The sequence below is a fragment of the Acinonyx jubatus genome, chromosome A1, assembly GCF_027475565.1.
Source record: "Acinonyx jubatus isolate Ajub_Pintada_27869175 chromosome A1, VMU_Ajub_asm_v1.0, whole genome shotgun sequence".
Classification (NCBI taxonomy): domain Eukaryota; kingdom Metazoa; phylum Chordata; class Mammalia; order Carnivora; family Felidae; genus Acinonyx; species Acinonyx jubatus.
The window spans coordinates 35,973,006-35,994,752 of record NC_069380.1 but is presented as its reverse complement, the minus strand read 5'-3'; the positions used below and the strand labels follow the sequence as shown (position 1 = coordinate 35,994,752).

The 21,747-nt window shown below is 34.6% G+C and overlaps 1 protein-coding gene across 8 annotated transcripts in view; it reads right to left on the bottom strand.

Moving 5' to 3' along the window:
* TDRD3 (tudor domain containing 3) overlaps positions 1–21,747 on the bottom strand; it is a 160,390-nt gene that overhangs the window by 74,763 nt on the left and 63,880 nt on the right. For all 8 annotated transcript variants that reach the window (XM_027064966.2, XM_027064967.2, XM_027064965.2 and 5 more), the window contains exons 4-5: positions 8,077–8,237; positions 3,499–3,640 (exon numbers count right to left, since the gene is read on the bottom strand). In XM_027064966.2, the coding sequence (XP_026920767.1) occupies positions 3,499–3,640; positions 8,077–8,237 (303 nt within the window). The remainder of the gene's footprint in view (positions 1–3,498; positions 3,641–8,076; positions 8,238–21,747) is intronic.

The following is a 21,747-nucleotide window of genomic DNA, read 5'->3' as shown; positions in this document are numbered from 1 at the left end:
AATGCAAATCAAAGCCACAATGAGATTCCACTTCACACCTATTAGAATGGTTATTATAAAAAATGAAATACCAAGGATTGGCAAGGATGTGGAGAAATTAGATCCCTTGTGCATTGCTGGTGGGAATATAAAATGGTGCAATTACTGTAGAAAACAATATGGCAGTTACTCAAAAAATTAAACATAGGATTACCTGCCATATGACTCAGCAATTCTACTCTGGTTGTATGTCCAAAAGAGCTGAAAGCAGAAACCTGAACAGATATTTGTCCAACCTTGTTCATAAAAGAACTGTTCACAATTAGCCAAAAGGTAGGAACAACCCTAATGTCCATCAATGGATGAATTAGACAACACTGAAATGCTGTATGTGCGTGTGTGCGTGTATATGGAATATACAATGGAATAGTACTCAGCCTAAAAAAGGCCAGCAATTCTGACACATGCTACAACATGGATGAACCCTGAAGACATTATGCTAAGTAAAATACACCAGACACTAAAGGACAAATATCACAGGATTTCACTTATATGACGTACCTAGAGTAGTTGAATTCATAGAGACAGAAAGTAGAATGGCGATTACCAGAGACTGGAGGTGGGTATAGGAGGATGGGAAGTTGTTTTATGGGTACAGAGTTTAAGTTTGGGAAGATAAAAATTCTAGAGATGGATGATGTAATGGTTGTTTAACAATATAAAGGTACTTAATACCACTGAATTTTACATTTAAAATGGTAAAAATGGTAAATTTTATGTTATGTATACATTACTAAATACACACACACACACACACAAAGAAAAAACAAACAAACCCAGATCTGTCATGGCAACAGGCTGGGGGGCACTAAAAAGTTACAGAAACTACATTACTTTGCAAATTACATCTGGCACAGAACTCTCTAGAACTGGTCTTTGCCAAATGTACAAAACATTTTGAGGTTTGAGTTTTTCTTCTTCTCTTCACCTATCACAATTTGTTATAGCTACAAAACATGCACATAGTTTAAATACTGCCCATGTCCCCTTAACCCATTTATTTTACAAAATGGTTAGGGCCCTTTTTGAAAATTAACTTTATGGTCTATGGTTTCTATGCGTACATCTGATTTCTATGTGTACCACCTGCCAGATGCTTCAGTAATTAAACTCTCCATGGTTTCTACATGGCTATGGTTACCAAATTAAAACAGCAGCAACAACTATAAATCAAGAGAACTATAATCATTGCAAGATGTTTTAAACACTTTTTAATATAAATTTTTATTGCCCCCTAAAAAGAAATATTAACACAGTTTTCAGGAAACAAAGTGTAAACATAATATAATAAAATATTACAAAGATAACTATCAAACTACTAATAATCTTTGTGTGTGTGGGGGGGTGTGTTTTAGGAGTGAGGAAGTTTCTAGGAATGTTTAATTGATTTTACAGTTAGTGAAGTAGTTTTGGCTGGCATTAGGAAAATAATGTAAGATGTTGGTCTGACTTAATGGCATCTTACCACACTCTAAAAAATGTCTAATAATAAAAATATAATTTATCAACTTGTGAAAGGAAAGAGCTACATGAAATGGGTGGGATTTCTCTGGGAAATTCAAGGTTCATAATCTTGGCTATTTATGTAAAACTATCAAGCCACTTCTGCTTTTGTAACATTTTAATTAAACAATGCAGGTAGGGAACTTTATCTTACACTGCATAGTACAGCAGACCTAAAGGTAGCACATTAGTATTGTAAGTAATTAGTACTAAGGAATAAAACATGTGCCTAAATTTCTTCATCTATTTACCTCCCAAACAGAGGCACTTTCAAAGCAAGAAAATAGAAAAGAATAATGTATCATAAAATAGGAAAATCTTCAAATGTTACTAGGTTCCTTGGCTCATTCCAGGTAACAGGCAAGATTTGGAGCAGCACAGGAACATCAATTTTAGATCAAAGAGTAATTAGATTTATGTGCTTTATAATTCATTCATTCCACAATCATTTGTTATAATGTTTTTGCATGTACACATCCTGAGCTTCTATGTTAGAGGAGGCTCAGATCTGTCACCTATTAGATCTGTAATCATAAAATAAATTATTTAACAGTTCTTTAAGTGCATTTCCTGATCTATATGGACATAATACTCCCTTATAAGACTGTTAGGAGGATTACATGGTTTCCTGATGCAAGGGTCCAGCACAGTATCTACAGACTGTTCAACAAATATTCATGGAATTAAACAAAGGCACAAACAATTCTGACCTCAAGAAGCTTATAATCTATTAAAGGAGATAAGTAAACATAATTCTAGTGCTAGATAAAAAGTAATATACTTAACACAAATAAAATGTTCAAAGAATTCAATAAAGGACCAACTACTTCACTTGGCAAAGAAGCAAGCATTTGATTTGGGTCTAAAAGCATGGGACAATTTGGCCATTCAGGGATCAGGAGAAAGAGAACAAGATGAATGATGTAAATGTGGAAAAAGATTTTACCCCCGAAAGTATAACTAAGGAAAGCATAGAGAAGCACAGAAAGAGTAAGTGGTTCCATTTGGTTAGAACAAAATCCATGTAAAATAATATAGGAAGTTAAAAAGGTAAACTGGAACTAGGGCTAGACTATAAATAGCCTTGAATGCCAAATAAAGACATTTGAAATAAAAGCAGGGTATGACATGTTCTGAGTGATACTGAAGGAAAATAGTCTTGCAGAAGTAAATAAAATAAATTAGAAGATGGAGAAAGGATATGTGGAGATACCATTGAAGAGGCTACTTCAGTAGTCCAGGTGTGAGATGCAAAAGACGTAAACTAAAATAATCAAGTTGTGAATATTTTAAAAATTAAGAAATAAACTGAAAATAAAAAGACAAACTATTGCAAAAGCGATGGAACTGGAGAGCAAGGGAAGGATAGGAGATCTGACAGCAGTGGATCAACAGAATTGGTTGCTGGAAGCAAACTAGACACACAACCCTTCGATAACCTATGACTAGAAGGATGAAGATATCGTTAACATAAATGGGAAAAACACCAACTAATGTGCCTAGAAAAACAAATACAGTAAGAATCTCTCCGTTATTGCGACACTCTATACAAACAACTTGCTTTCAGTTGTACATACGCGTGTTTGTAGCTGAGACAAATAGACATACATTATATTCATATATATTCACAAATATTTGGTTTTTGCAGAATTACACACAAATACATTACACATAGTTTATAACAGGTATCTTGGGAATTTTGAAAACTTGTCAGTAAAGAATTACTTTTAAAAATATGTAATAAAATGTAGCAAATACTGAAAAATGACATCTTCTGAAGACAAACTATGCTAATCAAAGGTAGTTTTCTGTAAAGATCACTGTTTTCCGTTCTATTCAACTCTGACACAAAAGACTAATTTTACTTTTTACTATGGGAAGATCTTAAAACCCAGAATACATTAAAAAGAGTAGAGTTTGTTAAAGTTCTAGCCATTTTTCTTAGTTTGCACTTACTCTCTGTAACTCCCACTTTTCAATAAGGTGTTCTACTTCACCACCAAGAACTGTGGTGTTTGAGTCATTCAAGAGCAGGAATCCATTTTTTATATCCACGATGCCTGAGAGCTTCACTTTAGTTCCAGGTGGTGTGTTCAGGCTAAATCAAGGAAAAAAGAAAGAGTTAAAATACATTGGCGCTCCTTCCCCAAACTGGAATTCAGTCCTGAACCTGGTCAAGTTCTTCAAAACACACTCATAGAGAAACTTTTTTTCAGGAGACTGGCTACATAGTCTCAAGCACTTAGGATGAATCAGAAAACCATACTGAAATGGCTTAACATTGTTCACATTTTTTAAAGTTCAGGATATTCACCATGTGCTGATAGATGCAACAGCAAAATCAGTGAAAGTGTTGATATCATTGGTCTGTTATGAAGAAAGATGGTTGTTAGAACAGCTATTAACAAGAAGGAATACAATATGTCTGTTTTCAAAGCCTCAAAGATCCTATACAGAGTAAGATATTATCTGATAAAAATTATTCTGAGGATCCCAAGCTCTGTCACTCTGTCATCCCACGTAACTTACAGAACAAAGAGTCATGAATAGCCTTGCCTAACCTAACCCTTAAGTAGAGACTTCTGTGGTAGTAAGTATAGTAAACTAAAGACAATATTTATCAGCACAACTGAATACAGTGACACTAAGTGAAGACATTTTTCCCAACTTCAGGTGAACGACAGATCCAGATTTTCATAATTCTGTATCATCATTTAGGGATTAAAAACAAAGTTCTAAGTACAGGGTGCTGTACTCTTTAAAGAAACTACTATAATTACTGAATTATATCATTTACATAAAACTTATTTTTCAGGGTGCCTGGGTGGCTCAGTCGGTTAAGCGTCCGACTTTGGCTCAGGTCATGATCTCACAGTTCACCGGGCTCTGTGCTGACAGCTCAGGGCCTGGAGCCTGCTTTGGATTCTGTGTCTCCCTCTCTTTCTCTGCACCTTCCCTGCTCGTGCTCTGTCTCTTTGTCTCTCTCAAAAATAAACATTAAAAAAAACCAAAAAACACTTATTTTCAAAACCATTTTTAGCCAATAATTTGTTACAAATTGGTAAAATTAGAAAATGTAATGAAAATGTAGAAACATAAATTAGCAGAAAAAAAACTACGTAAGAACTTAAAAAACAACCGGATGCAAATTACAGGGACATTTAAGTTGTGGTACAATAATTTAAAACTAAAAGCTAATTTTAAAATAAATGATAAACTACTTTTTGTATAAAATGACTGTACCTTTCTTAAACTTTCCTTAATAGGTTAAGAGGGAAAAACTGTCAAATTATTTGAAGATGGACTTACAATTTCATTAGGATAAATGATAAAAAGTCCCATTCACCACATTAAATGATAGCTCTAGTCCCAAAAAGGATAAATAGGTGCTAAAATTTTAATATAATTTTTACTACATCACCTTCAAGGCCCTAAGTAACTCTTATTCAGAGAGTACATTTTGGTTTAATTACTATTTTTATTGGCGCCCCAAAGTGCTTTTACTCTCTTTTCAATGCAATTTTTAAAAAAGCAAAACAAGATAAAAAACAAAAACAGTGAGAAGCAGGTGTTTAAAAGTTCAAGCCATTCAGGAGGTAGGATAAAAAAATTGGAAAAAAAAAAAAAAGGCAAAAAAAAAAGCACCCCAGAGAAATGCAATGTCTACTGGAGGAACCCAGTCGGTACCAGACCCCAGTGTATCTTCTCTAGTGAGTTATTCTCTTTTTGAGATAACCACTAACCACACTTACTTTGAAAAATGTCTTCAAATATTCACACGTAAGAACAGTTCTGAAGACTATTGCTTTTACAGCCACAAAAGTAGACATACTACTTCAGTGATGGGTCAATGAGCAAGTGGTAGTATTTATTTTCAATTGTCAAACTGCAATAAATTCAACAAAAGACAGAGGGCAACATAAGGGACCCTTCTCTCTGGATAATCTTGTGTTTTCATTTACCTCAGAGAAATACACAGCAGTAAAATCAGAGAAGGAGCCATTACATGGCAAGTCTTCCTGAGTCATCTGTGAACTCCCTTGTAGGGAGTCTGACTGAATTTGTCAAAAGAAGAGAGGCTGTCTTTCTCCAGAGAAACAGGAAACCTACTCTTCAAAATGACAACATAATCACAAAATCAATAAAACCCAATTTATATATGAAAATCAATATTTCAGACAAACATATATCTCCTAAGGAAGGAACTTCCTTTACCAGAGGCAGATACAGATTGAAGGGGGGAAAAAAGAAGAGAAATTAATGAGCATGGCATAGAAGGCCTCCACCTACCACATTTCTGCCTACATACCACCATCTCAAATCATGTAAGCTCTTCCAAATGGAACTTTTCACTCATTTGTTTTCAGGACACCATGTCTCTACATGTGCTATTCCCCCTCTCACCTCTCTCAAAAACACCTATTCATATTTTAAGTCTCACTTCTGGCTCCCCCAAGTAGAGTTAAATTTTTATACTCCTACCTTTCAGTTGATATATACTTATTATAACTTGCCTGCCTACGTGCCTACCTCTTTAGCAGAGGAGCTACTGGAGGCAAAATCTAAACTTTTTTTTTTTTTTTTTTTTACCTTTGTACCTCCACTCATTTAGGAGAGGAGTGTGGTCTAGGAGTTTACATTAAGTGAAAAAGCTCACAAGACCCAGAAGAGCAAACATGAGCATATAAAATGACACAGTAAATTCCCAATGAAAACTGCCACCTCATAAAATTGCTCAAATTGAACTAATGGGGACACTGAAGATAAAGTCCTTCTCAGTGCTTTTATCCATTCCAACAAGTATGACTCTAAAAGCCTTTCATAGAAACATGAGCAGAACAGTGAAACTGGACTCCCAACTCACAACCCTCACAAAAATTAACTTGAAATGCACCAAAGACTTAAACATGAAACCTGCTACCATAAAGCTCCTAGAAGAAAATGCAGGGAAGAAGCTTATCAGTAATGGTCTTGGCAATGATTTTTTTGGAGAGGACACCCAAAGCACAAAAACAAAAGCAAAAAGCAACAAATGGGTTTGATAACTCAAAAGCTTCTACACAGCAAAAAAAACAACAAAATGAAAAGACAACATACAGAATCAGAGATAATTTTTGCAAACTATATATTGGATGAGGGGTTAATATCCAAAATATATGAAGAACTCTGTCAACATAATAAAAAACAATCTGGTTAAAAAATGAGAAGAACAGACATTTTTCCAAAGAAGACATCAAAATGACCAACAGTCATGTAAAACATGCTCAACATTACTATTCATCAGGGAAATGCCAATCAAAACCACAAAGAGGTATCACCTCACACCTCTTAGAATGGTTATCATCAAGAACACAAAAGACAACAGATGTTAGTAAGAATGTGGTGAAAAGCAAACTTTTATACATTGTTGGTAGAAATGTAAATTGGTCCAACCACTATGGAAAACAATATGGAGATTCCTCAAAAATTAAATTAGATCTACCATACAATCCAGCCATCCCACCTTTGGGTATACACCCGAAGGGAATGAAAACAGGATTTCAACCACAAATATGTACTCCCATGTCTATTGCAACATTATTCACAATCTGGAAACAACTAAAATGAATGGATAATAAAGATGTGGTACATATACACAATAAATATTATTCAGCATGAGAAAGGAGAATATTCTGCTATTTGCAACAACATGAATGGACCTTGGACATATTATGCTAAGCAAGATAATTCAGACAGAGAAAGACTATGTATCATTTACATGTAGAACCCAAATAAGTTATACCTGTAAGAAGAGAATAAAATAGTGGCCACCAGGGAATGGCAGAGAGGGATAAGATTAATGGTATTTAAGGGCACAAACTTGTAATGAGTAGTATATAAGCCACTGAAATCTGATATACAGCATAATGAACACAGACAATAGTATTATACTATAATTATGTATTGTAATAAATTCTGTTATGTTAGCAATCATAATATATGTGTATCAAAGAAACATGCTGTACAATTAAACGTACACAATGTTATACATCAACTTTATTCAAATAAAAATAAAAACTTCTCATAAAAATAGCCAAAAGAGGGATTTGGAAAACTGTTTCTTATGAAGTTCCTTCTCCTCTCAGATAGTGGAGTGGCACATCTCTCTAGCTTCAATCATTTCCTAAGAAAGTTCATTCATCTATAAAACTTCTAGGGTGATGGACACAGCTGTCAAAGAAGCAGCAGTAATACATTCAAAGAAATTCTGTTCGTTCTTAGAGATTTTTGAATGACCTAAAATTTACTGAAAAAAAACTCTCCATACAAAACAACTGAATTTGTTTTTATAATTAACATTTAAGGAAGGAGGAAGTAAATCCATTCCTATTTTCCTATACAGATAAAGCAGAAATACAAACACTCGTTAATATCTTCTGAAAAATTGTAACATGAACTTAAGAGTTCATTTCTTCTTTCCAAAATGTGTAAAACAAAATCCATTTTGAATAGCACCTTCAAACACTGTGAGAAATATACAAAATAAAGTTTCACCTTATTTTGGACATAAAACTAAATTCAACAGCGGTGCAACTTATATGACCATCAGTCATCTGCAAACGCAGCATTCTTGGTGCAGCCTGAGATTCCTCGTTGTCCTTTGGTGCAGAAACATTGCGAATTTTTTGAATTTGCAAAACACATGGACCTTCAAGCTGTCAAAACACAAAGGAATAAATATCACTTTCTAGCCATGGCTTTGTTTTTCATTTATTGTGTTTCTCTTTTCCTTTATCATTTATAATAATTTCAGTTAAATAAGGTCAAAAGTGAAACTATATTACATACATCAGAGTTTGGGGGAGACCCTTCAGAAGGGTCGCCTGAATTCACTAATTCTGAATTCATTTTTGGAAAGTAATGACAAAACTTTAGGAAAACAAAGTTGTGTTTCTGGATTAAAGGTGCTTAGTGTTAATAGGTGTTTTTAGTGTCATGTGTTCTAAATTATTCACATACACCTCCCCCCATCTCCTCCCATGTACATTAAGGGACAATCTGAAATTAAAGCACTTGGTAATTTTTTAAGGGACATCGACTTTACAGCACCAGTTGGAAGGAATGTTTACTGTTTAAAAACATCAAGTTTAAAGTACACCCTCTTCTGGCATTAATGAAGAATACAACATTCCAAAATTAAACCATATAAAGTTCAAGAAGTGTAGGCTATACCTGACTTATTTTTGCATTACCTTTTAAAGTATATTTAAATCTAATGCCTGGCCACATTTCAAACACAAAAATAAAATTGATGGACTAACTGCTATTGAAAATTTTATATAATAAAATACTTATAAAATAATTGGGAAATGATGGTAAAATCTGCTTACATGCCTGAAAAATAACTTTACCATAAAGTGTTATTTTCCACATTATAAAATATTATACCTTCAAGCAGTATCATACCTACAAATGGAAAAAAAAAGGCTACTTTTTTGTTACATAGTCTTTTAAGTAAAATCTTTCTGTGCACATTAATTTAATTTATATTTTCTGCAAAGAAAATGTGAAATGATTGACATTTACACTTAATTTCTCAAGTAAGCATGTCCCAAGTTAACAAATTTCTGCTTCATATTTACCAGTATTTTGCCTACAGAGGAATAATTTTGATATAAATTTAGTCCTAAAGAAAATAATTAGAGACAAGAGACTAAAATTTCATCCAATTTTCAGTTATAAAAAATTCCAAGTTAAAACAAGTCCAAAACCCTTAACAAGTACAGATAAGCTGCTAATTCAGGATGAACTTTTTCTTCTGCTTTGTTAATGCCATTAAAATAAGGACATTTAAATTAAGCCATAGGCAGACTATTGTTATTATAACGTTCACCATTCTCTTTATTTTACTACTCTCAGTATTTTTTGCTTAGACATTGACATATATGTAGCTTGTGCTGTCCAATATGGTCCACCAACCACATGCAGCTATTAAATTTATATTTAAATTAATGAAAATTAAAAGAAATTTAAAATTAATTCTTGAGTCACATTAGCTATATTTCAAATGTTCTGCACATGGACAACACAGATATAAAGTATCCATATCACTACAAAAAGTTCTGTTGGACGATCAGAGATGATCTAGATTTAGGTGTTCCAAAGTGAGACTTATGCATCCAAGGGAGAGCATATCCATTGAACTGTGAGAGTAAAACATTTGCTTCTATATAATTCTTAGTAAGAAAGAAATGGAACTTTCCTAGTATTTTTTATCCAGCCTGACAAGGGCACCCTGACTCGGTCCATATGACACACAGATCACAATGCATCTTTATGGAACTGGGCAGTTCTACATCCCATGAGGGTTGAGAGAACACCTTTGCTTATTTTGTTTATTTTCAATGTGTTGTAATAAATTGCCTCTTATTTGTATGCAGTTAAATGGATATATACCTTATATTGTTCGCTTTTAACCTCTAATACAAAACAGACAAGTAGCTTTAAGATTCCACCAAAGAAACAAAAATTGAAGATAATGCCAATGACACAAAAATTGGGTGGGAAAATGACCATTTTGTTGATCTCATACATCCTAGCTGACCATGGGAACAAAAAGCTGGGGAATAATCAGAAGTAACACCTGTCCCCAACTCCTAATATTTCCTAGCAAGCAACAAGCTTACTTATTTGTAAAAAAATTTTTATGTTTGTTTATTTTTGAGAGAGAGAGAGAGACAGAACATGAGTGGGAAGGGCAGTGAGAGCCGGAGACACAGAATCAGAAGTGAGCCTCAGGCTCTGAACTGTCAGCAAAGAGCCCGACACCCAGCTCAAACGCATGAGCCATGAGATTACGACCTGACCCCAAGTTGGGCGCTTAACCGACTGAGCCACCCAGGCGCCCCAAGTTCACTTATTTAATTACTCCAATTCTTGGCCTCTCTGGCCTTTCAGTGGATTGAATAGTGGCCCCTCCAAAACATAAATCTACCAGAACCTGTAAATGTAACCTTATTTGGGAAAAAGGCCTTTGCAAGCATAACTGAGGTCAGGATCTAAAGATGAGACCATCCAGGGGTGCCTGGGTGTCTCAGTCGGTTAAGTGTCCGATTTCGGCTCAGGTCATGATGTCACGGTTCGTGAGTTTGAGCCCCATGTCAGGCTCTGTGCTGACAGCTCAGAGGCTGGAGCCTGCTTCGGATTGTGTGTCTCCCTCTCTCTCTGCCCCTCCCCCACTCGTGCTCTTTCTCTCTCAAAAATAAACAAACATTAAAAAAAAAAAATTAAAGATCAGATCATCCAGAATTAGGATGGCCTGGAAATCCAGTGATGAGTGTCCTTACAAGATAAGAGTAAATAAACACACAGTATAAATACACAGTATAAATACACACAGAAAGATGCGCGGTGTAAAGGCCATGTGGAGATGGAAGGAAAAGTTGGAGGTTCACATCTATAAGGCAAGGAATGCCAAAGACTGCCCACAGCTACCAGTAGCTAGGAGAGAGGCATGAAACAGATTTTCCCTTGGAGCTTCCAAAGGAACCAAAGTTGCTGACGCTCTGATTTTAGACTTCTGGCCAACAGAACAATGAGAGAATACATGTCTGTGTTTCAGGTCACCAGGTTTGTGGTAATTTTTATAGGAACGTTAGAAAACTAATACACCCCTTATGGAATGACTGACTTATCTGACCGGGAAGAAGATACTGTATATACTGGGCTCATTGTCAACTTTCTTTTTCTTGGGATCTAGTTAGGAGTCCGGAGATGGGAGGTATTTACTCAGCATCTTCACTGGATTGGCACTATCATAAAGGAGTATTTAAGTCCTCCTGGTTTGTGGTTCAGTTAATAGGCCCGTTCGGGTCTTCCAATAAAACCACAACTTTCGAAGTAATTTTTATCAATTATAAAGTTGATATTTTGACCCACATCTCTCACTCTTTACTTCTCGATTGATTCAAAAGCTAAGTGGAAAAGGAGGTACTATTTATCAGACTCCTCTTAGAATCTCCTAAATTATACAGTCTTGTGATAATCACTTCTCAATGTGAATCATCAAGCCTTAATATCAGTGATTACATAATTCAGAAAGATTCTATAAGGAAGCCAGCAGATAAAGATTCTTTTTCATTATTATGTTCACAATATTCAGTTTACTATACTCTGTAGCAGACAAAATACAGAAGTATGGGATCTAAATAAAACACAAATAGGAGAATAAAATGCTATATATAGTTCTAAGTTTATAAATCCTAACTTTAAACCCTGAAACTGAAATCATCTAAAGGCATCCACAAAACTGAATGAGATTTAGCCTCAGAATCTGTGTCCAACTAGTGTCAAGGGCAACTCTAAAGTGAAAAAAGAAAAAAAAACATATAAATTTTAAATGAAAGTAATAAAAAACAAAGATTAATCTTTGCCCAAGATTCCTTTAATGTCCGGTTTTCTCTTTTGCCTAAGTAATAAGGAACAAGTAAAAGAAATGACTGTGAAAAGTTTAAATAGGTAAGAAGAATTCATCATTGTCTCTCTAGGTAAAGATTTCTAATCATAATAAATGATATCAAGTATCTGCCAGAAATATTATCTGAGGCCCCCAAAAATTCACCCAGGCTTCATTCCTTTCTCTTTCTAAAAAGATGGACACCTCTGTAATCTGAACTCCTAACCAGTCATTTAAACTGATACGGAATACCAGATTTAAATGACTCCATCAGTTTACTGATCATAGTCAATAGCACTCTTGTTTATCAGTCTCTCTAAAGGCCAGATGACATGGAACAAGTTATCTACAGTCTGATCACACCGGGAAAAACTGCTGAAACTGTAATTTTTTTAGGACTCTAGAAACCATTTAAGTTTGGACAGTTTATTTTACTTACTGTGAAATATCTGGTAGCCATTTCTTTTTATAATCGTATCAATTTCCTTGAGAAATAAATTTGCTCCATCAAAACCTAACAACGTTAGCATCACATTATTGCAAAGTGAGTTAAAATTAACAGAATAAAGACAGTTCCATCCTCCAGAGTCCTTTTAAGGACTTAAAATCATAATTCATTTCATTTTTTAATCACTACTTCCAAAGTTTCAATAAGATTTTCTAGGGGTCATTTTTTTCCCCTTCACTTTTATCTAGAGAAGTTTTTGGCTAGACTACTCACATCTCTACCTTAGGGTCCAAGCAACTGAGCAAATGATTCCAGAAAACTGCCTTGAAAGAAGAAATAGTGGTTCTGCTTTACCTTCTTTAAAAGCCTGAAAGACAGGCTTTAAATAGCATTTACGATGCTCTCTTTCTTAACCTACTTCTTTGCCTTAAAATCATTAATATCTTAATACCATTTCAACAAAATTTATTTTAATAAACACAAGGGTAGGGCAGGAAAAGAGCACAGGGGATAAAAGTATGCTTTGTCACACTCTGTCCCATTATAAGGATAATATCAGACTCAAGAAACTAGAGTGAAAGACAACTTTTTATAATGTTAGAAATTTTAGAACATTCCTCACACCATCCATTCAGGCATCTATGGTAAGTCTCAATTTGGAGGGCATTTTCCTCCAGAGAATATCTATGTTTGCTTCTGGTAGTAATGGCATTGCAGCTGAGAGAGCCTCAACTCCAGGCTAGTGAAAACGTAGCAAAACTAACCTTAGCCAAAACCTCAACGCACTGTAAATTAGTAGTACCCCCACTAGCTCCACATGTCCCTTCTAGAAGAAAGCACTGCTGATTCAGGTGCCCAGGATTCCCATATAAAAAGATCAAGAAACATGAAGTCACAAGAAAATATCAAGAGACTCACAAAGAAACAAGCCACAAAGCATGAGAATCATAAAAAAATAATAATAATAAAGAAACAAATTTAAGTGTCTAAGGCCTGGAGAATTTGGAATTAATCAAAAACAGACTATAAAATAATAAGCCTGTCTAGAAAATTTATACAGAGTTGTGAACCTAACAACTAGGGAATAAATATTCTTCTCAAGCAAACATACAATATTCACAAATATATATCAAGCTATAATATAAGCCTCTAGGAAATTTCAAATATAGCTCTCAGTTCAAGTTCTCTGATCAAAATATAACTAAATGAGAAATCAGTAACAAAAAGAAAGACAAGGACTCCTGGATGGCTCCATTGATTAAGCATCTAACTCTTGATTTTGGCTCAGGTCATGATTTCAGGGTTTGTATGATTCAGCCCTGCATTGGGCTCCACGTTGACAGTGTGGAGTCTGCTTAGGATTCTCTCTCTCCTCTCTCTGCCCCTCCTCCCATCCCCCTCTCAAAATAAATAAATAAACTTAAAAAAAAAAGACAAATGATAATATTTTATGATTAAAACAGGCAAAGAATATATCTTAATATAAACTGAAAAATGTTTAGAACTGAATGATTATGAAAATAACACGTATAAAACCTCTGAGATGTAGCTAAGGCAGTGAGGGGAGAAAAAATTAATAGCTTACATTAGAAAAGAGAAAAGAAAGTGAGCTAAACTAATAAGCTATGAAAAAGAACAACAGAATGAGCTATACCAAGGTAGAAGAAGATAATAAAGAGAAACTAATGAAATAGCAAACAAAAATACAAGGTTAGCAAAAACTAATGAAACTACTACTTAGCAAGACTGATCAAGAAGCAGAGAGTAAAGATTCAAATCAATGATTTAAGAAAAAATAATATAAACATCAATATACTTTCATTAGCAGTGAAAAAATAAAACTATGCATAGCAGTCTAAATGTGCATCAATTTGTGAATGAAAAGAAAAAAAGTGGTCTATCCATACAATGGAATACTATTCAGCAATAAACAGGAACAAACTACTGACACATTAACCTCAAAAACATATTAAGTGAAAGAAGCCAGATACAAGAGAGTACGAGTGGTGTGATTCCACTCATGTGAAATGTCAACAAAAGGCAAATTTATAAAGAAAACAAAAAAATAGAGAGAGATATAGTATTAAGAACATTAAGTACAAGGTAGCAGAATTTAAAGTCAGTGTACAATTATCAAAGAGAAAAAAACTAATCTTTAAAAAAAACCACTTTATAGCAATAAAAATAAAATACTCCAGGAATAAAGCTTACAAATGATACAAGACCTGTATACTTTTAATAAATTATAAAACTATGGAAAAGCTAAGTAAGTGAAGAGATACATCCAGGAATGTGCTAGAGGCAGCTTGTCCCAGTTTACAAGAGCCTTTGATGCACATTTCTTCCCAATTCCAGCATCAATGGTTTCATGGTGTAGCTTATAACCAGCCATGATAGTAATATGTTTGCTACAAAAAGTAGCAAATGCTACAGATCAGGGCTTTTTTCCTCTCTTGACAGAGGCAACTTACAAACCCTTCACTGGTAATATAATACCATAAAGATGTCAACTGTCTTTAAAAGCTCATCTGCAAGGGCAATTCAATTTCAATCAAAACCCCAACATACTTTAAGAAACTTGGTCATTTGATTCTCAAGTTTATACGGGGGTGGGCGTGGGCAGGGAAAGAATAGCCTAAGGGAGAATAACATATTTTAAAATCACAAGATTAGAAAAAAATTGATAATTTCAAGAGTCACAAATGATGCAGATTAATGGTATCTCCCATACACTACTGAAGTTAAGATAAATCTGGCACAACCATTCTGAAAAATTATTTGGCATAATCTTATAAAGTCAAACATTTGCTTAGCTCTAGCACATAATAATTCAATCCCTGGTTATGTTCCCCAAAGAAACTCACATACATGCATCAGGAAAAATATATAAATTTGTTCCTAGAAGTAGTTCATCTATTATCAAAAGAAGAAGAAAAGCACCTAAATATCCATCAATAGAAGAATGAATAAGTAAACTGAGGTATATTTACACAGTTTATGTTACACAGAAGAGAAAACAAATGAATAATAGCCATGTGCAACACGGACACCTATTAGAAATACAACACTGAATGATGAAAGCAGACAATATGTTATCATTTTATAAAGCCTAAAAACAAAACCACATATTGTTTAGGAATATTTTTAAAAGTCAAGTAAAACTGAACTCCATTTCTTGGTGTGGGAGGGAAGAAGCGCCAGGGCACATAAAGTAGACAGGGTGGCACTTTAATGTTCTAGCTCCTATATCAGGCTGAGGCTTCACAGGTACTCACACCATTATTAAGCTTTAAAACATATATATTTGTACATATCAAATATTACCTTAAAATAGTTAAATAATGTACATGATATTCTGAAATTAAGACACTGCGTAGTCCACAGAAATGTCAGGAGAATGAAAGAACTAGGTCTGCCGCCTACCCAGCGGAAAAAACCACTCACAGCCAAACCACAGAACTGGTCTGGGGGCAGGGGTGTGTCGGTAAAAGAGTTCTGGGACGGGTGCGGGGGAGATGAGAAGACTTAGTGTTGGTGGCATTTGCCAGTGACTGATTTCAAGTACCAACTAGATGTCACTGAACTCTAAACTGGGAAGACAAGCTGATAATCGGCGTTTAGGAGCTGTTAAGGAGCTGGACCCTGCACATTGCAAGCATCACCCTACATGCCTCGTTCCTTCAGTCTCACCCGCCCTGGACGCTTACCTCAGCACTTCTGCCGCTGTTACCCCAGAGACTCAGCCTTGCTGTAGCTTCTACTCCCGGCAGAGAGCATTTGCCACAGTTCCCGCTTAGTTGTGTGATTAGCCCAAGCCCAGAGCAGCTCACCTGACGAGTAGAGCTGAGAGGTACGGATGCATAGCATAGTTGCAAGGGAGACTAGGGAAAAACTATTTCCAATTTTCTTCTTCTCCACCACCAAGACTCTAAAGAAGGGAAATTCCTCCCCACCCCAACACAGGAAAAGAACTCAGGTTCTAGGAATCATAAACGTCCACTACACTTATCTTACCAGTCAAGATTTTGTCAAGCTCTATTTTTTACAGTTTGTACAATAAAATAGGTTTTTAATTGTTCAAAAATTTCCAAATAGAAATAATACTGAATATACAGAAATAATACTGAATAATACTGAATATACATATGTATATACATATATACATGTATATATATACATATAAATGTGTGTGTGTTTGTGTGTATACACCCTACCCTAAGATTTTAAATATGTCCCCAAATGAGGATCTGTTCACTATCACCTCATTGAAAATCACATCTAAGACCTAATAGTCTAGCAAGAAAAGCAACCTCTCCGCCTCACCAAGCTGAGACAGCTGCCTCTTCATCACGGGTACTTCTGACCTAGCATGTGTTTCACTACATTAACATGGAGGTTTTTTCATCTCTCATTAGGCTGTTGGTTCCAACAAGGCATGGGCTGTCCTGTTATCTCTGCATCTCTTGAACTTATTAGCACAAACACAACACTCAAAACTCCTTGATAAATAAAGTATTTCCTTGTGTTTTTACAATAATTTACCTCCAGATCTATAAAGTATGTTAGGATCACTGTGTATCTTAAATGAGAAAACTGAGAGCAGAGGGTAATGTACTCTGCCAGAGGTCACTCAGCTAATAAGAGGCAGAATTAGAATTCAAATGTGGATCTGTCTTACACCAAAGTCTGTCATCTTTCTATTACATGCTCCAAAACTACAACATTTGTTACATAGAGAAGCATATATAGGTATAAAGGGCAAAGGAAATGTTAATGCTTAAAAATGAATTCTGCTCAAAAGGGGTCAAGAAAATTAGGAGATACGTGGCATCTGAGTGAGGATTTGAAGAATAAACAGCAGTTTGGCTGGCCAGTGAGGGGAAGACATTGTGCTTACATGGCAATATGAAGGTGCTGTAGCAACAAAAGACAGATTTTAAGAAAGTTCCAGTTACTGCATCTCTGCAGTAAAAAGTCTTTTCTGTTTTCAGTGTTCTTCTGAAGACTACATAGATATTGGATGTAAATTACTTAACATAGTATGTGGGACAGAATAGATTTTCAGTAAAGAGGAGAAGGTGGAGAAAAAGAAGAGTTTGCTGAAAATCAGGGTTCTCCTAGACAGGACAGGAGCTTGCACCAAAAAAACCCCCAAAAAACAAGAGGAAAACAAGTCAAAAGCACTGGGGATGATGAAAAATAGCTTTGCGAAGGTAGTCCTTCATCCTTATCTCAAAATTTTCAAGTGATATTCACATACAGCAAGAGTGTAAATGTAAGAAATAATAATGATAATGAGCAAAAAAAAAAAAAAAAACCCTTTCTGAATCATAAATATGGTGATATTTACTAGAAGATCTAAAAGTTTCTACCTCTTAGAAATTTTAAAAACAGGATATTATAAAAGCCTGTTAAGTGAGAAATAGACATAATCTTGAATAGGTTTTCCCAAACTTGAGATCCCCTGCAAAAAGCATCAATTTATACATCAAAGTACAGCACAGAACATGATTTCTCTTACATTCAGAGCAATTACAGCAAATGAAACATGAGGAAAACATTGCAGGACTCCCAGTCCAAAGTAACCCTTCTACTAGTGTATCATTTCCCTATTTCCACATGTCTATCCTTCACCTGGTTAGCTCTTTGTTCTCTGGGAGAATTAGGAAAAAAAAAAAGTAAAGTGAACAGAGTACGTGGCTAATATATATTGTTTTATGCAGTCGTTTTTAAACTCCACAGTTCTATTAATAATTGCCAATGAGCACTTGTATTTATTTATTTTATTTATTTACTATGTTTTATTGCATAGTAAAATCAATGTTTCAGAGTAATCCACTGTTCTGAAAAATAAATGTGTATGCTTAATTTTAATAACTCATTAGAAGGAACACTGACAAACTGTATTATTAGCACAGAATAAATTAACATACATAAAACATGATACAATTTTATTTAAATTAAAACTTAAAAACTTTTTTCAATTATTTTTCTTTTTAAAAACATCTAATTTTCTAGGCTACTGGTAAGAGGGCATTCACTTTGAATTTTAAGGCAGTGAAGCCATCTTGTGGTTGATGTTGGTATTGCTGAAGCTTTGAGACAGTCCATCCATTTGTAAAATCAGGTCTTTACCCACAGTTTCATGTTTAAAAAGGTATGTACAACCAGTCGTTTCCAAAACTTAGAAGCAAAAAATAAACGCAGACCTGAAAGCCTTTCCCTTTTAGGGTTCTACAATAATGCATAATGTCATCACATAGCTGGACTGGTAACAAAGCATTTTTATATTAACCTATATTTTATAATTCTATTTATATACTTTGGTTCAGAGGCGTAAACTATGAAAATGACTACTGTAAAACATTAAGCTTAAAAAATATTAAAAATACGAAACAGGGGCGCCTGGGTGGCTCAGTCGGTTAAGCGGCCGACTTCGGCTCAGGTCATGATCTCGCGGTCAGTGAGTTCAAGCCCCGCATTGGGCACTGTGCTGACAGCTCAGAGCCTGGAGCCTGTTTCAGATTCTGTGTCTCCCTCTCTCTGACCCTCCCCTGTTCATGCTCTGTCTCTCTCTGTCTCAAAAATAAATAAACGTTAAAAAAATTAAAAAAAAAAAATACGAAACAGTTTTGTAGAAAGAATGGTTTTACTTTTTTTTTTTTTTTTTTTTTTACTTTGTTCCATGATTTTTAGACTATAAGCCTAGGTTCAAGATTTTATATCTGAGAAATGCAAAGCCTACCGTGAACCACTCAGTAAAGAAGCTGCAAAAGGTGGTTTCCCCACCACAGTTCCCTCCACTCTCACAATCTTTATGGCCTAAAGCTCAAACATAAACTGTTTATGGGAAGTTAAGCATATGCTTATAACTATGCAAATAGATCTATTTGGATGATCACTGGACAACCCAGCTCTTGTATTCATTCATTCCTTTTTTAATATAAAAGATAACTAAAAAATAGTATTATAACAAAATCCAACATGTCCAAAAAACAGATTATTTATTCAAATACTCTGTTTACTAAATATTGCTTACATCTTATGCACAGATTAAGACAATTTACAAATACTCCACTTACTAACTATTGCTTATCTTATGCACAGATTAAAATAATTTATTTTGAATCTTTTTAAAATTTATTTTAAACATGAACTATGACAAACATAATTTAGTGACTGGAGCCATATCTTTATAAGGATTCAGTCATCATTAACATGGTAAAATGCTGGTTAATAAAGCATTTCAATAAAGGCACAAATAAAGTAGCTTATACTGAGTTAGTACTATCTTAGAAAAAAGCACAAATAATTCATGTCAAAAAAATATTCTTTAAACATTTACTTAGCCTAAAAATAGTTATATATTTATACAACATATGGAGTTTTGAACAAAAGGCAAATAAAATGAGCAATTCCCTGTGGGCCAGCTTCTAAAATTTCTATTAAAATTATTTTTCAAAACACCTTCACATATTAATACAGGTACTATGAAGAGAGTTATTTTTAGTGCTAAAAATAGGTAATTAAAGGAAAAAATATAACCAAAGGACAGAAAGGGATATCCAACACAATTCCTGTTTCATGTGTAAAGGGTTTATTTTAAATCTTCTCATTTTATGCATAACCTAAAGTCACATTAGTATTAAGAATATTTTAAAAGATAAAATTTGGTACAGAAAATTCTACATTTAAAGATTTTAAGGGGTTTTTCATTGTTGTTAGCTGCATTCAAAAGAAATCCTAAAGAGATCACTGGGCAAAAACTCTTTGAAGCAAGGATGCTCTGTCTGAGAAGGTGGAAGAAGCAGACACAGGCCTCGTCAGCAACATCCCCACAAGCTTACAGCAGAGATGGGCTCTCAGAATCCCTGAAGACACATCAAGAACATGGAAAACAATAACCTAGAAAGCTTTGAAATTTTCTTAAATAAACTAATGTAAGGTATGCACAGACTGCTTTCAAGTTAGTTACTTTTCTGGTAAAGAACTGTTACACTCATCAGACCTACCTAAGATTGCTGCCTAATCTGGGGTTCTATAATCCAGAAGCTTGCTAAATATGCTTCCCAGACCAGCAGAATCGATATCCTATGGAAACTTGTCCAAAATACAAATTCTCATTGAACTATCCCAGTTCAACGGAATCAGAAAGTGTGGGGGGAGGGGGAAGGGGAGGGGTTGGCAATCTATGTTTTATGCAGGCCTCACCGTGATTCTGGTGTACATTGAAGTCTGAGAACTACTACTACAACCAAAAAGAAGAGATGTACAGAAGCCAGAGAGAACTCTGAGAACAATGAAGTTCAATGAAAAGTTTGTGACAGAATAACAGAGGAATCAAGATAAACTAGCTTTAGCAAAAATAAACCTGTGGCAATGACATTTACAAGTCCTCTATATGAAGAATTACTCCCAAGAGAAGGTAAGCAGATGTTCTCCACTTCCAAGGGAAGATAAAGAAGACATGAACTTTAAGTTGTAGCATAAGAACTTTAGATCAAAATATAATTAAAGTCTGCTGACACAGAGTGTTGTTAAACATTAAAATGAATCGCTGAGGAGTTTATAGAACTTCTTCTCTGAGTATTTGTGTCAAAAACTAGATAAGATTATGAGGAAACTGAGTGGCTCAGTTGGCTGCGCATCCGACTTCGACTCCGGTCACGATCTCACGGTTCGTGCGTTCAAGCCCCATGTCAGGCTCTGAGTTGTCAGTGCAGCTTTGGATTCAGTGACTCCTGCTCTCTGTCTCTGTCCCTCCCCCACCTGCTCACTCTCTGTCTCTCTCAAAAATAAACAAACATTAAGAAAAAAATTTAGAAAAACTAGGTAAGATTAGAAACTCTTATGGTTCTTTCCACCTAAACGATGACCATTATTTACATAAATGGATTAATCTTTAGAAAATGTGAGAAACATGAGAGAAGTTGTTACATCATAGATCTTTTACAATTATCTAAAATTTAAAACATCTGATAACTATATTAAATATCTAAATGTTAAAATTATAAGACTATTTATTCAAAGTCTAAACATAAACACTGAAAGTATTTATTTAAATTATAGATAATGATATTCTTTAAAAGTTCAAAAAGTGACCAACAGCACATAAAATTCTTGGCTGACACAATTTACATGTATTTTCAAATAAAAAGAAGAAATTGAATATAAATAAATAAGAAGTAAAAGACTGAGTAGCTGGTACCTAAAAACTGTATCCCGGATTTTAAAAAGATCACTGAAAAAATTCATAACATGAAAAAAAAAAAAAAATATATATATATATATTCTAAGATATCTAATTATATGATATATAACT